Here is a 19,232-nt window from a genome sequence, read left to right as displayed (position 1 = left end):
CCCCCACCTGAGAACCCAATTCAGATCCCTCCAACTTGAGGAGGGCATATGAGGTATGCGGTCAGCTGTAGGGCTGGCTCAGGGAAGAGGACGCCCCTGCCTTGCATAGTCCCGTGGGAAATCTTAATTGGGCATGGGACACAAGCTAAGGCTTGATCACCCTTTAGCTGGCCACCTTTGATGAGGGTGTTTAGTGATTAAAGGCCGAAACACCCACTGATTCGAAGGCACACTACTGAGGATGTGTCCCAAAATTGACATCTTAACCCAATCTAAGAAATAAACCTCCCATGCCACTCTGTCAACATCACGGCAAATCTCATGCGAGTGCATTCCATCTATTGGCACCTTGGACAGTTTTTAACATCTCGTCCCATGTTTTATGATTCTGTGAGTGGAATGTTTACTGTTCATATTTACTGTTTATTTCACTCTTGTATATTATCACCCTCCCTTGCTTTGGCAATGTTAAAATATGTTTCCCATGCCAATAAAGCCCCTTGAACTGAATTGAGAGGACTGTGTGAAAGAGAGAGAGAGATGCTCACTCACATACAGCTTATGCAGATAGTTCTACTACTGTACAACTCACACACATAACATGAATATCAATGTATATAGGCATAATCACTGAGCATACTTACCTTTAGTATTGGTTTGCATCACAGTCACGGGGGAAAGGGTAGGCTCAGTTAATTTGATTTTGTTAATCTAAACCCAAATAATGTATCTCTGTGATTCAAAGTATATAGGTGTTATTGCATGTTGACTAACCAATCGCAGTGAAATTAGATTAAATATAGTCATGATAAATTTCATATATTTCAATCATGTAAATTTAGTAGATGGCATTGACGTTGTTTGGCAAGCAAGCGAAACTTGACGTTACACATAGTTTACTTTTGGGAAAACTGCTCCAGACATTTGCCAGCTAGCTATCCTTAGTTCAAATAGCCTAAAGAAAAATGGTGTAATATATGAAGCTGAAATTATAAACTATAAAGTAGAAACCCACCATAGTGATGTCGACGACAAAGTTATGAAAATGTCCCAGGCGGAGGTTCTTGGTTGAACGTGAACGTGCATTGGACTGTAGTTCCACATTGAATCCCACGCCCACTGCGACGTATTGCACCGCCCTCCGGTGAAATAAAGACTGTCAGGCAAGAGAGTAGCCCCTCTAGTAATTTAATAGGATATCCATGGGACAGCCATAGATTAAGTTGTACGGATAAGCGTCAACATGTTCTTCTATAGCTTTCATCCAAGTCTTGTGGTTGTCATAAGTGGCCTCAATAGTCTAAATGGCTTCCTCTTCGTGGCTCCTTTCCTTTAATGTTTTTTCTTCAGCTGCACTGATCAGAAAATACAGGACAGACAGATTGAAGCGATATGACAGAAGGATATGAGGGGGATTTGCTCTCATCCATTTTCTTATTTTTGTTTGCATATGATCGTTGATAAATCGTTATTTTAACATAACATTTGTCCTTAACGATTGAAAATAATACAAGGGGAGGAAGCAAGCTCGACTATTGAGATGCACTCCATATTGTCAATCATCTTGCCATGTACTATCTGCTAATTGCAATTAGGGGCAGGTGTGCACTGGAACTAAAACTGACTAAAGTCAGCGGTTATTTTACTGGTAAACAATAAATGCTGTCTGTGGGGGGGTCAGCAAAGAAAGACCCATCCGCTCCAATAGCGCAGTCAAATAATTGTTTATTTTTTTATATGCGCGGTTTGGTTTTACAACAGTTTTAACAGGTCCAAAATAATCACACAATTTCAGACCAGGAGAGTGCACGTACCAAACGAAACAGCGCGCGCGCCTCATTATCATATTCAAACGAACTGCAGTCGGCAGACTCGCGAAAAAGAGCACTCAGTGAAGAATAGCCTGCTCATGCGGCACTAACGAATTGTCAGCTGAAAGGATAAATAATCAGATACAAAAGGTAAGACAAGTAGGCTTACTATGCCTTTTATTAGAGATAAACATGCTTTTAATGTTGTGAAAAAGTAAAGTTTCCCATGTATTGACTCTGGTGCGTTTGCAACTGTTCAAATGCCAAACAAACCTGTGGAATGCAATCATTTCTCCAGTATTGTTCTGTATTTCAAGAGCGTGGCCATTTGTCTCTGTTTGCAAAACGTGTTTATTGCAGGCGTTCTAACCTCAGCTTCCTCAATTTCGTTTCAGCCTAGGGTTGGGCCTCAAAAGGAACTCATGAGGGGCTGCAGTGGTTCAAGGATCTTCACATCCGTACCCACAAATGTAGTCAGAGTTGGCCCTAGCCTTTTGGGGTCAACCGAAGCTAGGCTGAACACATTACATTTTTAACAATGTTTATTTCATGATAAAAGCTAGTTCATTTCATCTGGCATGTAGCTCATAATATTATGTCCCAGCTGCTTGATGTAGTTTAAGTAATCCCAATTTGTAAGTCGCTAAATGACTTAAATGTAAAATGTAATCATGAAAAAATAGGCTTTAGGGAATTCCCCCTCCCCCCGCCAGCTATTAGTGCTATTGATCACTGTGGCGCCATCTCGCCTTCTGAAAGTTCTATTCCCAGCCTATTGTACTACGTCACAAGGCCTGCTTCGCTATTGTTGGAAATGAGACCTGCCCACGTTGCTGGTAGTTGAAATGTAGACAACAATTACTCATGGAACGCTGTTGTCCCATTATTTCTTATAGGAAAATATAAGTTTGTCTGTATTTTGCCAAATCTATATATATATATATATATATAATTTAAAATTGTAATGATTAACATGGTGTCCAATCTCCTAATTATGTAATACTGGGCAGTGTACTCCGTTAAACGCTAGCTCTGAAATACCCTTTGCCATTGGACCGCTGTGCTCCCCCATTGTTTTCCTGTGGATAGGCATGCTGGTATATTTGGCCAAATATCTCGCAATGTGTAGTAGGGTCACTTTAGTAGGGTGCCACATGTGTTTACTTTGAAGTTCTTCTCTAAGCAGTTGCGGTTTGCAGTTGTGACAAAATATGCCTGGTCTGAACTGTTTGTCTTTGGTTGAACACTGTCCCTTTAGGGAAATGTGTCTTGAATCTCAAACATAACACAACATCCCCACAGTGCATAAATACATTCAACAATGTAAATCATGAGCAATATCACAAACTGTGGATGGGATTAATTTACATTTCATACAGTTCAGATTAATAGCGGGGTTGAACGATTTCTGGCGGTTTGGTATACATGGGATCAAATAATCTTTGTCACATGCTTTTGTAAACAACTGGTGTGGAATTACGGTGAAATGCTTACAATACGAGCATTTCTAGCTATTTGATTAACCTGTTGATGCTCTGGGGGCGCTATTTCATTTTTGGATGAAAAACGTTCCCGTTTTAAACAAGATGTTTTGTCACAAAAAGATGCTCGACTATGCATATAATTGATAGCTTTCGAAAGAAAACACTCTGACGTGTCCAGAACTACCAAGATATTTTCTGTGTGTGCCCTAGAACGTGAGCTTCAGGCAAAACCAAGATGAGACGGCATCCAGGAAATGAGCAGGATTTTTGAGGCTCTGTTTTCCATTGTCTCCCTTATATGGCTGTGAATGCGAGAGGAATGAGCCTGCCCTTTCTGTCGTTTCCCCAAGGTGTCTGCAGCATTGTGACGTATTTGTAGGCAGATCATTGGAAGATTGACCATAAGAGACCACATTTACCAGGTGTCCGCCCGGTGTCCTGCGCCGAAATTGGTGCGCAAAAGACAGCTGCCAGTATTATTCCATGGGATACAGAGGAAAGCAAGCTTCCACGAACTGCATATCAATGAAGAGATATGTGAAAAAACACCTTGAGGATTGATTCCAAACAACGTTTGCCATGTTTCGGTCGATATTATGTAGTTAATCCGGAAAAAGTTTTACATTGTAGGTGACTGAATTTTCGGTTCGTTTCGGTAGCCAGACGCAATGTAGAAAATGGAACGATTTCTCCTACACACAGACGCTTTCAGGAAAAACTGCACATTTGGTATGTAACAGAGTCTCCTCATTGAAAACATCAGAAGCTCTTCAAAGGTAAATGATTTTATTTATTTGGTTCTGGTTTTTGTGAAAATGTTGCATGTGAAATGCTACTCAAAATGCTATGCTAGCTTTGCATACTCTTACACAAATTAGTCAATTTCTATGGTTCAAAAGCATATTTTGAAAATCTGAGATGACAGTGTTGTTAAGAAAAGGCTAAGCTTGAGAGCAGATGCATTATTTTCATTTTATTTGCGATTTTCAGAAATCGTTAACGTTGCGTTATGCTAATGAGCCTGAGGCTTTAGTCACGATCCCGGATCCGGGATGGGGAGTTCCAAGAGGTTCTTTAGATGGCAATGTTCTCATTAGATAGTAAAGTAAATTTCACAACATGATGGCGAAGCTGTTTCTTACCAAATATGTGCTTACTTTAGTAATGTCATCGTATTCCCAAGCCTCTATAGTGTAATTTAAACACGTCAATAGCCCATGTTCTACTTTTACGCATCAATATGGCTGCGGCATTGATAACAAAGGCAACGTTGTGACTGAGGTGCAAACCATGAATATGCAGCTGGATTTATTGTGGCGTTGGTTGTTGGAAATAAAATATAACATGACATGTAGCCTCAAATTTAATTAGAATTATAACAAAGTAAACTGTTAACTAGGCAAGTTGAGGCTTAAAACCAAAGCAGAGGTTGGAATGGCAGTATTTTTAATTAGAGAATTTAGACGTGAGCTAGCTTCTCTTGACACGGGCTTCCTCTAGACAAACATGCTTAGCAACCGGATATTAACGTGTTTGGTGGAGAGAATTAGTACCAATACTTGGATAATCCTTGTGATTGGAGGATAGCTGTGAGGGTTATGGGATCAGGATTAATTTGTGCAAATGCAGCCCACAATTCGAGCATTCCATTGGTTCCTGCTGAACTGTAGTTTCACTGTAGTATTTGGCGCATGTGACTAATAAAATTCCTCTAGACCACGATCAGCTGCTTTGTCTTGCTGACATTGAGGGAGAGGTTGTCAACACTGCCAGGTCTGTCTCATTGTCGGTTGTCAGGCCTAGATCACTATCGTGTTGTCAAAAGTAATGATGTTGGCGTTGTGCGCGGCCACGCAGTCATAGGTGAACATGGAGTCCAGGAGGAGGATTAAGCACACTCCTGAGGGGGCAACAACTCATCTGCCATGCTGACCCTCATAACCTGGGGGCAGCCCATCAGGAAGTCCAGGATCCATTTGCAGGGGGAGGTGTACAGTCCCAGGATGCCAAGCTTAGTAATGAGTTTGGAGGGCATTATGGTGTAGAACACTGAGTGGGAAGGGGCAGTGTAGAATGCGTTATCTGTTGGAGCGGTATGCAAATTGGCGTGGTTCCAAGGTGTCTGGCATGATGGTGCCTTTTTTAAACGTTTCATGATTGCAGATTGGAACAGGGACTATGGTGGTTTTGAAACACGTAGGTATTACAGACTTGGTCAGGGAGGTTGACAATGTTTGTGAAGACAGTTGTTAGCTGGTCAGCTCATGCGCAGAGTAAGCATTCTGGCTTTCTGAATGATAACCTATTTAAAGGTCTTAATCACATCGGGTACGGAGAGCGTGATAAGTCTTCCAAAACAGCTGGTACGCTCACGCATGGTTCAGTGTTGCTCGCCTCGACATGAGCGTAGACTGGTAGGCTCGCGTCACTGGTGCAGCTGGGTTTCCCTTTTTGTAATCTGTAATAGTTTGCAAGCCCTGCCACATCCAAGCATCAGAACTGGTGTAGTAGGATTTTTGCTCTTAGTCCTGTATTGATGCTTTACCTGTTTTGTTGATTCGTCAGAGCCCAGCAGGAATTCTTGTTAGTGTCCCCGCTCCTTGACAACGGGAGCTCTCGCCTTTTCGCTCTGTGCAGATGTTGCCTGTAATCCATGGCTTCTGGTTGGTATATGTGCATACGGTCACTGTGGGATGTAGTCTATGCGTATCGGCAGCCTGACTGTTACGTGGGGGTGTGCGGTCGGTGGCAATCCTTAACCCCGCCCGTGCCACTCCATGAAGAGTGATTCCATGCTAACCAAACGAACACCACTGATTTTACAGATCACTGCACCTGTACACACCCCCTCTGTAGACAGCCCATCTATCTATCTACCTACCTCATCCCCATACTGGTATTTTATGTATTTTTTAAATGTTGCTCCTTTGCACCCCAGTATCTCTACCTGCACATTCATCTTCTGCCAATCTACCATTCCAGTGTTTAATTGCTATATTGTAATTACTTCACCACTGTGGTCTATTTATTTCCTTACCTCATTACCTTACCTACCTGGTTAAATAAAGGTGAAATAAAAAATAAAATAAAAACATTTACTTGCGAGGTTTGCACTCTTGGGATTCTGTCAACCAGCCTCATGAGGTAGTCACCTGGAATGCAATTCAATTAACAGGTGTGCCTTGTTAATTTGTGGAATTTCTTTCCTTCGTGCGTTTCAGCACGACCAGTTGTGACAAGGTAGGGGTGATCAACAGAAGATAGCCCTATTTGGTGAAATACCAAGTCCATATTATGGCACGAACAGCTCAAATAAGCAAAGATAAATGACAGTCCATTACTTTGACTGACCTTCATGTCTAAATCTGGAAAATTTCAGTGCCGTCGCAAAAACCGTCAAGTGCTATGATGAAACTTGCTCTCATGAGGACTGCCACAGGAAAGGAAGACCCAGTGTTGGCTCTGCTGCAGAGGATACATTCATTAGTTACCAGTCTCAGAAATTGCAGCCCAAATGTTTCAGAGTTCAAGTAAGACACATCTCAACTTCAATTGTTCAGAGGAGACTGTGAATCAGTCCTTCATGGTTGAATTGCTGCAAGGAAACTACTACTAAAGGACACCAATAAGAAGACTTGCTTGGGCCAAGAAACATGAGCAATGGACAATAGACTGGAAGTCTGTCCTTCTGGTGTGAGTCCAAATTTGCGATTTTTGGTTCCAACCACGAAGTGGAAACATCATTTTGTTTGTCAGAAGGATAATGACCTGAAACACGCCTCCAGGCTGTGGAAGGGCTATTTGACCAGGGAGAGTGATGGAGTGCTGTATCCGATCTGGCCTCCACAATCACCCGACATCAACCAAATTGACATGGTTTGGGTTGAGTTGGACCACAGACTGAAGGGAAAGCAGCCAACAAGTGCTCAGCATATATGGGAACTCTGCCAAGCGTTTGCAAAGGGTTGCTACTTTGAAGAATCTAAAATATTTTGACAAGTCAAATTTTTGGTCACTACAAGATTCCAGATGTTATTTCTTAGTTTTGACGTCTTCACTATTCTACAATATAAACTAAGACTGCCCTACAGGGAGACAAAACGGACAGCTGATCGTCCTCGCAGTGGCAGACCACGTACCGATCCTGTGCAGTTGTTACGCATCTGATCAAACCTGCGGGACAGGTACAGGATGGCAACAACTGCCCGAGTTACACCAGGAACGCACAATCCCTCCATCAGTGCTCAGACTGTCTGCAATAGGCTGAGAGGCTGGAGTGAGGGCTTGTAAGGCAGTTCCTCACCTGACCTCACTGGTAACGTCTCCTATGGGTACAAACCCACCATCGCTGGATCAGACAGGACTGGCAAATTGCTCGTCACTGACGAGTTGCGGTTTTGTCTCACCAGGGGTGATTGTCGGATTCGCGCTTATCGTTATCGTAGACAAAATGAGCCTTACACCCAAGGCCTGTACTCTGGAGCGGGATCGAGGTGGAGGGTCCGTCATGGTCTGGGGCGGTGTGTCACAGCATCATCAGACTTAGCTTGCTGTGCATTACAGGGAAGACATCCTGCAGGCTCATCCTGACTTGACCCTCCAGCATGATAATGCCACCACTTACAGAACGAACACTATGGCCGATATCCTGCAAGACAGGCATGTCAGTGTTCTGCCATGTCCAGCGACGAGCCCGGATCTCAATCCCATTAACCTCTTACACCTATGGTGGCGCTATTTCATTTTTGGAAGAAAAACGTTCCCGTTTTAAACAAGATATTTTGTCACAAAAAGATGCTCGACTATGCATATAATTGCTACTGTTCGCAAGAAAACACTCTGACGTGTCCAGAAATACAAATATCTTCTCTGTGCGTGCCCTTTAACGTGAGCTTCAGGCAAAACCAAGATGATTTGGCATCCAGGAAATGACAAGGATTTTTGAGGCTCTGTCTTTCATGATCTCCTTATATGGCTGTGAACGCAAGAGGAATGAGTCTGCCCTTTCTGTCGTTTCCCCAAGGTGTCTGCAGCATTGTGACGTATTTGTAGGCAGATCATTGGAAGATTGACCATAAGAGACCACATTTACCACGTGTCCGCCCGGTGTCCTGCGCCGAAATTGGTGCGCAAAAGTCACCTGCCAGTATTTTTCCATGGGAGAAAAGAGAGAGAAGCAAGCTTCCACGAACTGCATGTCAATGAAGAGATATGTGAAAAAACACCTTGAGGATTGATTCCAAACAACGTTTGCCATGTTTCCGTCGATATTATGTAGTTAATCCGGAAAAAGTTTCACGTTGTAGGTGACTGCATTTTCGGTTTGTTTCGGTAGCCAGGCGCAATGTAGAAAACGGAACGATTTCTCCTACACACAGACGCTTTCAGGAAACACTGCGCATCTGGTATGTGGCTGGGAGTCTCTCCTCATTGAAAACATCAGAAGCTCTTCAAAGGTAAATGATTTTATTTATTTGGTTATCTGGCTTTTGTGAAAATGTCGCGTGCTACATGCTACACAAAATGCTATGCTAGCTTTGCATACTCTTACACAAATTAGTCAATTTCTATGGTTCAAAAGCATATTTTGAAAATCTGAGATGACAGTGTTAAGAAAAGGCTAAGCTTGAGAGCAAACGCATTATTTTAATTTTATTTGCGATTTTCAGAAATCGTTAACGTTGCGTTATGCTAATGAGCCTGAGGCTTAGTCACAATCCCGGATCCGGGATGGGGAGTTTCAAGAGGTTTAAGTATTATGGGACCCCCACAGAAATGTCTAGGAACTTGCAGGTGCCTTAGTGGAAGAGTGGGTTAACATCTCACAGCAAGAACTGGCAAATCTGGTGCAGTCCATGAGGAGATGCACTGCAGTACTTAGAATCTGGTGTGGCCACCAGCTGCGTTGACTTTTTTAAAATTAATTTTTTTACCCCCCCCCCCCCCCTTTCAGGGACATGTTACTTCTGTTAGTCACATGTCTGTGGAACTTGTTCAGTTTGTCTGAATCTTATGTTAACTTCTTCGATATAGGGGGGGCGCTCTTTTAATTTTTGGATAAAAAAAAACATTCCCGTTTTAAACAAGATATTTTGTCACGAAAAGAAGCTTGACTATGCATATAATTGACAGCTTTGGAAAGAAAACACTGACGTTTCCAAAACTGCAAAGATATTATCTGTGAGTGCCACAGAACTGATGCTACAGGCGAAACCAAGATGAAATTTCAAACAGGAAATGGCCCAGATTTTGAGGGCGCTGTGTTCCAATGTCTCCTTATATGGCTGTGAATGCGCCAGGAATGAGCCTACACTTTCTGTCGTTTCCCCAAGGTGTCTGCAGCATTGACGTATTTGTAGGCATATCATTGGAAGATTGACCATAAGAAACCACATTTACCAGGTGCCCGCTTGGTGTCCTCCGCCAAAATTATTGCGTAATCTCCAGCTGCGTGCATTTTACCATTTGCTTCAGAGAAAGTTAACTGCCACGAATGATTTATCATCGAATAGATATGAGAAACACCTTGAGGATTGATTCTAAACAACGTTTGCCATGTTTCTGTCGCTATTATGGAGTTAATTTGGAAAAAAGTTTGGCGTTGTAATGACTGAATTTGTTTTTTTCTTAGCCAAACGTGATTTTCTCCTACATAAATAATATTTTTGGAAAAACTGAACATTTTGTTATGAGTCTCCTCATTGAAAACATCTGAAGTTCTTCAAAGGTAAATGATTTTATTTGAATGCTTTTCTTGTTTTTGTGAAAATGTTGCCTGCTTAATGCTATGCTAGCTATCAATACTCTTACACATGCTTGTGTAGCGATGGTTGAAAAGCATATTTTGAAAATCTGAGATGAGTGTTGTTAACAAAAGGCTAAGCTTGTGAGTGAATATATTTCTTTCATTTGCGATTTTCATGAATAGTTAACGTTGCGTTATGCTAATGAGCTTGAGGCTATGATTACGCTCCCGGATACGGGAATGCTCGACGCAAGAAGTTAACAGTACAAATAAAGAAACCCTTCAAAACTTGTCGCAGATGGTAATGTGAGTGTAGCTAAATTCTTGTGCTTCTAGTTCTGACAGTGCAGTAATATCTAACAATTCTCCAACTACCTAATACACACATCTAAAGGGGTGAATGAGAATATGTACAGTTGAAGTCAGAAGTTTATCAATGCAGGAACTCGGTTTTTCACCATTCCTGACATTTAATCCTAGTAAAAAATCCCTGTCTTTGGTCAGTTAGGATCACTACTTTATTTTAAGAATGTGAAATGTCTGAATAATTATTCATTCTTTCATCACATTCCCAGTGGGTCAGATGTTTACACAATTAGTATTTGGTAGCATTGCCTTTACATTTAACTTGGGTCACACGTTTTGGGTAGCCTTCCCACAATAAATTGGGTGAATTCTGGCCCATTCCTCCTGACAGAGCTGGTGAAACTGAGTCAGGTTTGTAGGCATCCTTGCTCGCACATGCTTTTTCAGTTCTCCCCACACATTTCCTCTGGGATTGAGGTCAGGGCTTTTTGATGGCCACTCCAATAACATGACTTTGTTGTCCTGAAGCCATTTTGCCACAACTTTGGAAGTATGCTTGAGATCATTGTCTATTTGGAAGACCCATTTGTGACCAAGTTTTAACTTCATGACTGATGCCTTGATGTTGCTTCAATATAACCACATCATTTCGCTCCCTCATGATGCAGTCTATTTTGTGATGTGCACCAGTCCCTCCTGCAGCAAAGCACACCCACATGATGCTGCCATCTCTGTGCTTCACGGTTGGGATGGTGTTCTTCGGCTTGCAAGCTTCTTGCTTTTCCTCTTAACATTACGATGGACAAACGGTTCAATTTTTGTTTCACCTGACCAGAGGACATTTCTTAAGTATGATCTTTGTCCCCATGTGCAGTTGCCAACTGTAGGTTGGCTTTTTTATGGTGGTTTTGGAGCAATGGCTTCCTTGCTGAGCGGCATTTCAGGTTATGTCTCTATAGGAATCGTTTTTCTGTGGATATAGATACTTTTGTACCTGTTTCCTCCAGCATCTTCACAAGGTCCTTTGCTGTTCTGGAATTGATTTGCACTTTTTACACTAAAGTAAGTTCCTCTCTAGGAGATGATGCGTCTCCTTCCTGAGCGGTATGACTGCTGTGGTCCCATGGTGTTTATACTTGTGTACTATTGTTTGTACGGATAAATGTGGTACCTTCAGGTGTTTGGAAATTGCTCCCAAGGATGAACCAGACTTGTGGAGTCTACAATTGTTTTCTGATGTCTTGGCTGAGTTTTTTGTTTTTCCGATGTCAAGCAAAGAGGCACTGAGTTGAAAGGTAGGCCTTAATACCTCCACTTGACTCAAATGATTTCAATTAGCTATCAAGCTTCTAAAGCCATGACATTTTTTGGTTATTTCCAAGCTGTAAACAATTGTCATGTACAAAGTAGATGTCCAAACCGACTTGCCAAAACTACAGTTTGTCAACCACGCCACACATTTCTTGTTAACAAACAAATTTTAATGACTCCAACCTAAGCGTATGTAAACTTCCAACTTCAACTGTATATGGATGGCTGAGCGGCAAGGTGTAATAGATGGTATAACATTCTGTATATACATGTGATATGACTACGGTATGTTAACATTAGCGTGCATTGTTTGACGTGACTAGTGATCTGTTAAAGTAGCCAATGACTTCTTCTCTATGTAGGCAGCAGCCTCTGAGTTGGTGATTGCTGTTTGTCCTTGAGAGCTGTTTGTGCATCGTTAAAATGAGTAGGTGTCAACTTGCGACTGGTACTGTAGTTGTTCTCAACTTCTGTTAGGTGTCCAGGTGAGGTTTGAGTCAAGTATAGTGCCATAGTTTAATACAAAGAGGAAATTGAAATGGTATGTCTGTGGATGGGCCCCATGTCTCTTGCAGATCTGGGCCCGGTTTCCTGATAGTTATGGAACTATTTTTAACAATTCATCTGTCCTACAACAGTCGAAGACCTAACATGCGTTTCCCCAAAACACCACGCATTGAGAACGTTCTGTGAGTGCGTCACTGGATCATGTTTGCATACTGATAGTTCAAAATAAAGGTAGAGCTGCTCTCTGATCAGCTTTCTCCATTAGAATCATTCCCTAACATTAGTTACACTAATGATGGATCGGCACCTTGACATATCACTTAACGGTTTACCCTGTAATGCACTCAAATCAGATTCCTTTGGCACATCATTGCACACGTTAAACATTTTACTGTAGCCTGCGACTAGAACTCAATTGACTGAACTTTACATTTTTGCAAAACATGCTCTTTCTGTGCCGTAGACCAAGGTTTCCCAAACTCTGTCCTAGGGCCTCCCTTGGTGCAGATTTGTTTTTTGACCTAGCACTACACAGCTGATTCACATGATCAAAGCTTGATGAGTTGGTTATTTGAATAGCTGTGTAGTGCTACAGCAAAAACCAAAACGTGCACCCAGGGTTGTCCCAAGGACCGACTTTGGGAAACTGTGCCGTAGACTGATCAGGTGAAAGCGATGATCCCTTATTGTCACCTATTAAATCAACGATTGCTGTATCATCAGCATATTTTACTGTGCGCATCCTGATTCTTATAGGGGTACAATTGTTGGTGTAGAGTGTGAACAGAACTGGCAAAAGGACACTGCCATGGGGTACACCTGTATTGCTGGTTTGTGGGTCTGATGCGTTTGCATTGAACAGCACTCTTCTGACCCGACTGGTGAGAACCCACTGACTTGAGACGCACATTGGCGTCCATGGTTGCAAGTTTGCAACAGAATATCAGGATGTGTTGAATACAGAAAGTTGCCAAATGATTCTGGCATATGAATGTTTAACCAGGTGCATGGAGAATCAACAGTCGTTGACTCTGCGGCCTGGTTTATAGTAGGGATGGTTAAAAATCTCTTGCATATTGCGATATTATTTTGGACAGTATATTGATACTTTGACAACAAGTAACAATATTTTCTGTTAGCTAGCGCTGTACCTGCTCTAAAACTCTATTTTTTTATCCTGTAGCTTGTTCTCAATCTTTTTTTAAATAGTGAGCCAATAATTCAGCTTTTTATTTCCCTGACTGATCAACTCATTTCTATTGTCTCACTGCAGTAGACATGTATTGAGCTATATGTTTGATATATATTGCAATTGTATCACCACCTAAGTGTCCCGATTATTGTATCACGATACCTGGCAATTCTCAGCCCTGGTTTAGAGGAGAACTTGAAAGGGTCAGGTAGGCTTTGTGTGCCAGAGAAGGTGTTTGACTAATAAATATTGCCTTTTTTTTTTCTCTGATGGTTTTATGTAATAGAACTGACTGTCAGTAAAGTAACTGTAGAAAAACCGTTACTAGAGAAGCACAACCTCATTCTTGCCAGTTTGCCAATTGACTGAATGCGGTTCTGTCCCATCTCCCCCAGATTCCAGTCTACGATGGAGATTGACAGTCTAATGAAACAGGCAAGTGATAGACCTGTCATGACTCTCTAATCCTGCTCATGGAGAGCTATAGGATGTGCTGACTTTCGTTCTTGGCCCAGAACTAATACACCTTATTGGGTATTAGTGCTGGTCTGGAAAGCCTGCACATGCTGTAGTTGATGAAGGCAGAGCTGGTGAACATTAACTCTAAACCTATACTGTTTAGTTTTTCCTTGTTGTGAAAATTATTACGCCACACAAAGTCTGTCTTAAATTAATACTCTTTGTCAGCAAGCTGGAGGTCAGTCAAACTTCAGTGCATAAAGTACCGGTCTGAAGTGAGCTCTAACATGGCAGTCCCGTTAGTTCCCTTAAATACTGACGAGTTAAATTTGCATGATTTAGCTTATCATTCATAAAGTTTGCTATACTCATGTGACCGACCAATACCTCTAGGTTTCTTTAAGCTGGGACGTTGAAACCGATTCCTTTCTCTAAACAAGGTTCTGGGCGTACTGCCAAATTGCAGATACTGATAGTGAGGATTCGTTTAGTCACTTGCATGAACACAGAAATTGGTTTATAGAAAAGCACAACTAAAAAAATCACACTGACAGGTTGGGTAACATTTCTGTTGAAATGTTTCCTCTCCTGTGACTTCATTGCTCTTGAGCAAAGAAATTGCCACAGTTCCCCTCAACACTGTTCTTTCTTTTGCAGGAGTTTGTCAGTGTCTGGGTCCAGGAGCCACAATTCCACAAAGATGACTTCTGGCACACGCACGTTGACTATGAGATCTGTTTACATGTGAGTACTACTGCACGGCACGCTTAACTTGATGAACATCATTAAACATTAACATCTTCAGCTTCTGAGAGATTGAGGAAGCTGTATTTATTGGCAACTTCTAACTTCATGACAATCTGAAGTGGGGTAATATTGGCTATAAACCCTATGCTAATTTGATTTACCTTCTTCCTGTGTTAAGACCAATAGCATGTGTTTTAGGAAGAAGACTTCCTCTGTGCGGAGGCGATACAGTGAGTTTGTTTGGCTCCGGCAGCGTCTGCAGGACAACACTATGCTCATGTACGTATAATCCACAGTGATAGTTCACTGTAGGCCCTCTTCACTGCATCATTTGATCACTCCTGCAATGATGTATGCACTTGTCTTTCAGGGGTTGACTAGTCATACTTTTGGTCATGTGGTGTTCGACGAGCAGGTGTCCACATCTCTTTCCAAAATCATGAGCATTAATATGCAGTTAGTTGCCCCTTTGCTGCTATAACATCCTCCACTCTTCTGGGAAGGCTTTTCATTAGTGTAGAAACATTGCTGCGGGACTTGCTGCCATTCGGCCACGAGCGTTAGTGAGGTCTGTCACTGATGTTGAGTGATTAGGCCTGGCTCGCAGTCGGCATTCCAATTCATTCAAAAGGTGTTTGATGGGGTTGATGTCAGGACTTTGCAGGCCTGTGAAGTTCTTCCACACATTGTCATGCTCCCACAGTTGGTGGTACAGAATTGTCTAGAATTTCATTGTATGCTGTAGTGTTAATATTTCCCTTCGCTGGAACTAAGGGGCCTCTCCCCAACCATGAAAAACAGTCCCAGAACATTATTCCGTCACCAAACTTTAGCTTGCTACCTGCCCCAATGCAGTGCATTCTACTGATTCATCACTCCAGAGAACGCATTTCCAAAATCCAATGATTGCAAGCTTACACCACTCCAACCAACACTCGGTATTGTGCATGGTGATCTTGGGCTTGTGTGCTGCTGCTCGGACATTGAAACCCATTTCATGAAGCTCCCAGCGAACAGTTATTGTGCTGACGTTGCTTCCAGAGGCAGTTTGAATCTCTTGAGTGTTGCAACCGAGGATAATGCTCTTCAGCACTTGGCATTCCTGTTCTGTGAGCTTGTGGCCTACCACTTCGCAGCTGAGCTGTTGTTGCTCCTAGACATTTCCGCTTCACAATAACAGCACTTACTGTTGACAGGTGCAGGGCAGACTTGTTGGGAAGGTGGCATCCTATGACAGTGCCACATTGAAAGCCACTGTTGTCCCTTTCCAGAGAGTTGCCCAAACTGCCTCCCCGGAACCCTTTCTTCAGTATGAAAAACCCCTACAAGGTCAACCAGAGGATGAATGGCCTGCGGGAGTTTCTAGAGATGTAAGTGTCCTTGTTTATTCCTCAGCCTTATGAATGGCTGCCAGGTTTTGTATGTTCAAAAGGTTTGAAGGGATGATCCAGACAAAGCCCATCTATGGGTCTGATGCAACCAAAGTCAGTTTGTCAGATGTTTTCCTACCTCAAGTGGTTGTCCGGTCAATAGTGATGAACAATTAGTGCTTTTGGAAGTCGTTTAGTTTAGATTTGAAAAAAATCACGGCTTTTGATTTAAGGTTCGAATTTAAAGAAATACATTATGAAATGACATTACAATGAGTTGAGCTTTCTAATGGAAATGGAGCGAAAAATGGTGAACGTTAACTTATGACATAAAATAATATGACTTAGTTTCTATTTGATTACTTTTCATTCCTTAAAGTCACCATCTCAGGCAGTAGCACCCAGACGAGAACAGCTATACAGAGCATTCTGAAAGTATTCAGAGCCTTGACTTTATCCACATTTTGTTACTTTACAGCCTTATTCTAAAATTGATGAAATGTTTTCCCTCATCAATCGACACACAGTACCCCATAATGACAAAGCAAAAACAGGTTTTTACATTTTTGCAAATGTATTAAAAATAAACGTAAATCACATTTGCATAAGTATTCAAACCCTTTAATCAGTACTTTGCTGAAGCAGCGACTACAGCCTCAAATCTTCTTGGGTATGACACTACAAGTTTGGCACACCTGTTTGAGTTTCTCCCATTCTATTCTGCAGATCCCCTCAAGCTCTCAGCTTGGATGGGGAGTGTCGCTGCACAGCTATTTTCAGGTCTCTCCAGAGATGTTAGATCAGGTTCAAATGGATTATGGTCATTGTAGTTAATTACCATGTTTCTACGCTGAATTAGGTTGAATATTTGCTTAATGAAAACTACAACTCCCTTCAGGCGTGCGTCCCACAGCCCCTGACTTTCTCTCTCTCAGCATTGGCCTCACAAACTAAATGGAATTCAAGTAATTGAACTGAAGTTGGTCAATTAGTTTAATAACCCAAAAATGAAATGTCAATTAGTTGCAGTGGTGGAAAATACCCATTACCATACTAAAGCAAAGATGTGAAAATAGAAAATGACAAGTCAGTCACCCAGTAAAATACTACTTGAGTAAGTCAAAGTATTTGGTTTAAAATATACTTAAGTATCAAAAGTAAATGTAATTGATCAAATGTACTGAAGTATCAAAAGTGTAAATCAATTTTTGGGGGGATATTTCTATCCCAAATGAATAGCAATATAATTCCATCACATGAATTCAGATGTTCCTCTAGTATGACATTTCTTTTGTAAAGCCTCTGCTTGCCCTGTATAAGATGTTATATTTATGGCACCAAACGCCATCCAGTGGCTTTTACCAGCAACTTCATTAATTTCCTCCACTCCACTTGAAACAGAAGCCATTTATGTACTGATTACAATGTTGATCTCATTTTTGCCTAGTTTCTCCTGTCAGAGCTTTGGCATAGGGTACCAGAGCTTAGAATAACAATTCACTTAATCTCCTACCACACTTTAACCTGGAGCACTGTTAACTTCAAAAACAAACTGAAAATACAGCTTGTGGTGTTCTTGATAGTTGTATGCATCTACTGTTCATTAATTAGCCAACAAATGAATGTTTTTCTCCTCGTCCCCAGTATCCTCCAGGACCCCCTGCTGCTGTCTGACAGTAGAGTGCACCTGTTCCTCCAATCCCAGCTGAGTACGACCAAGATGGAGGCATGTGTCTTGGGCCGGACACGCTACACAGTGGCACAGGCCATCCAGATGTGTCGCGACTGTCACCGCACACGCTTCCCCATAGAGAAGGGCAGCAAGGTGTACTTCAACTCAGACTATGAAAGGTAAGTAACGGTATGAACTCGCCTAACAGGTGTGGCATATCAAGAAGCTACTAAATTTTACAGATTGATTAAGGCTGTTTTTCAATGACATCCATTGACTCAACAGCGATTGTCTATGAAAAAATGCATGATTTGATATCAGCTGCTGTCGGAGAAACGACGCAAGCCGACATGACCTCTGCCCTTTTTATTCCGTACTTTCAGCCTCACCAGCACCACGTCAAGTCTGGGCCACAGCCATGACTCTGGGGTCCCCCAGAGCCCCAGCCCTCTGCCCTTCTTATTCCGTACTTTCAGCCTCACCAGCACCACGTCAAGTCTGGGCCACAGCCATGACTCTGGGGTCCCCCAGAGCCCCAGCCCTCTACCCTTTGACTGCAGCACCTGTGAAAATTCTGACTGCAACATTCGCGTCCGGGATGAGGGATTCTTCAGCAGTCTGTCAGAGTCGTCGTGTGACCAGGAACACATGGCGCCCTGACACACCTCTTCACACACGCACAAAGGGGCTGTTTCCCAGACAAGATTAAGCCTAGTCCTGCATGGAGATTCTTTCAAGTGCTTTTTATTCCATGGCTCAGCTTAATCTTTGTCTGGGAAACTACTCAAAAGACTGTTTGTTACTGTTCCTCATGTGCTTCTCAAACCTCTGATTAACTGGTGGCGTAGAAAGGTGTGGTTCTGTTGGAATTCTCTCTGCGTCCCCATCGGTCTTTTTAAAATGACTGAGCCATGTTTTCTTAAAGGATATTTTATTGACTTACCCTCTTATTGCGGACCAACTGGTGTTGCGAGTGAATAAGTTGTCCAAAACAGAACGTTGTCTTAATGTAATATCTCATTCTTGAATTCTAACTTGTGCCTTACATTTTGTTCCTTTGTATGTGAATCGGTTTACCTGCAATCATACTAGGAAAGGTTCTTAAATTATACTTAAAAAAAATAAAATTTGCACAATTAAACTGTGCTATAAGGTTAGCTAGGGAGGCCGAGTTGTATAGGCTCACTCTTTAAAGTATTCCAAGTATCAATTTTTTTAAGAACTAACTTGGTTTATTGACTTGGTGGTTGGTGCCCTTTGAAATCCTGGAATGTCCAAGTAATTTGTTGAAATGTGCTTTGGTTTCAGTAGGCTACTTCAGTAGGCTTAGAAGAGGCTGGTGGGAAGTGCTGTAAGACTTATCGTGATGGCTGCTATGGTATCAAACACATTTGACGCTTCCATTCCAGCCATGACACAATGAGCCTGTCTTATATCTCCTCCCACCAGTCTCTGGCCTAGATGTCTTCTGTTATGAGTGATCTATACTGAAAAAAAATATAAACATGTAAAGTGTTGGTCCTATGAGCTGAAATTAAAGATCCCAGAAATGTTCAATATGCACAGCCTATTTCTCAATTCAAGCGTTTCTCCTTTGCAAAGATAATCCATCCACCTGACAGGTATGG

General features: G+C 42.0%; 1 protein-coding gene across 4 annotated transcripts; it reads left to right on the top strand.

The window, feature by feature from the left end:
- The first annotated feature begins 1,608 nt into the window (after positions 1-1,608).
- On the top strand, positions 1,609-18,731 carry LOC135551885 (sorting nexin-10B-like). 4 transcript variants are annotated; one of them, XM_064983157.1, is made up of 8 exons: positions 1,609-1,961; positions 9,927-10,022; positions 13,752-13,791; positions 14,473-14,559; positions 14,741-14,841; positions 15,834-15,932; positions 17,577-17,783; positions 17,988-18,731. In XM_064983157.1, exons 3-8 carry the CDS (start codon positions 13,765-13,767, stop codon positions 18,262-18,264), a joined length of 798 nt encoding a protein of 265 aa, XP_064839229.1. In that variant the 5' UTR covers positions 1,609-1,961; positions 9,927-10,022; positions 13,752-13,764; the 3' UTR covers positions 18,265-18,731. The 4 variants fall into 4 exon arrangements, with proteins under 4 accessions (XP_064839229.1, XP_064839228.1, XP_064839230.1 ...); XM_064983156.1 differs by lacking the exon at positions 9,927-10,022 and having other exon boundaries at positions 1,611-1,961; XM_064983158.1 differs by lacking the exons at positions 9,927-10,022; positions 13,752-13,791 and having other exon boundaries at positions 1,616-1,961.
- The last annotated feature ends 501 nt before the right edge of the window (positions 18,732-19,232 follow it).

This window comes from Oncorhynchus masou, chromosome 13 (assembly GCF_036934945.1).
Source record: "Oncorhynchus masou masou isolate Uvic2021 chromosome 13, UVic_Omas_1.1, whole genome shotgun sequence".
In the NCBI taxonomy this organism is placed as follows: Eukaryota; Metazoa; Chordata; class Actinopteri; order Salmoniformes; family Salmonidae; genus Oncorhynchus; species Oncorhynchus masou.
The sequence above is the reverse complement of the archived record's forward strand: the minus strand, read 5'-3'. Positions and strand labels throughout refer to the sequence as shown.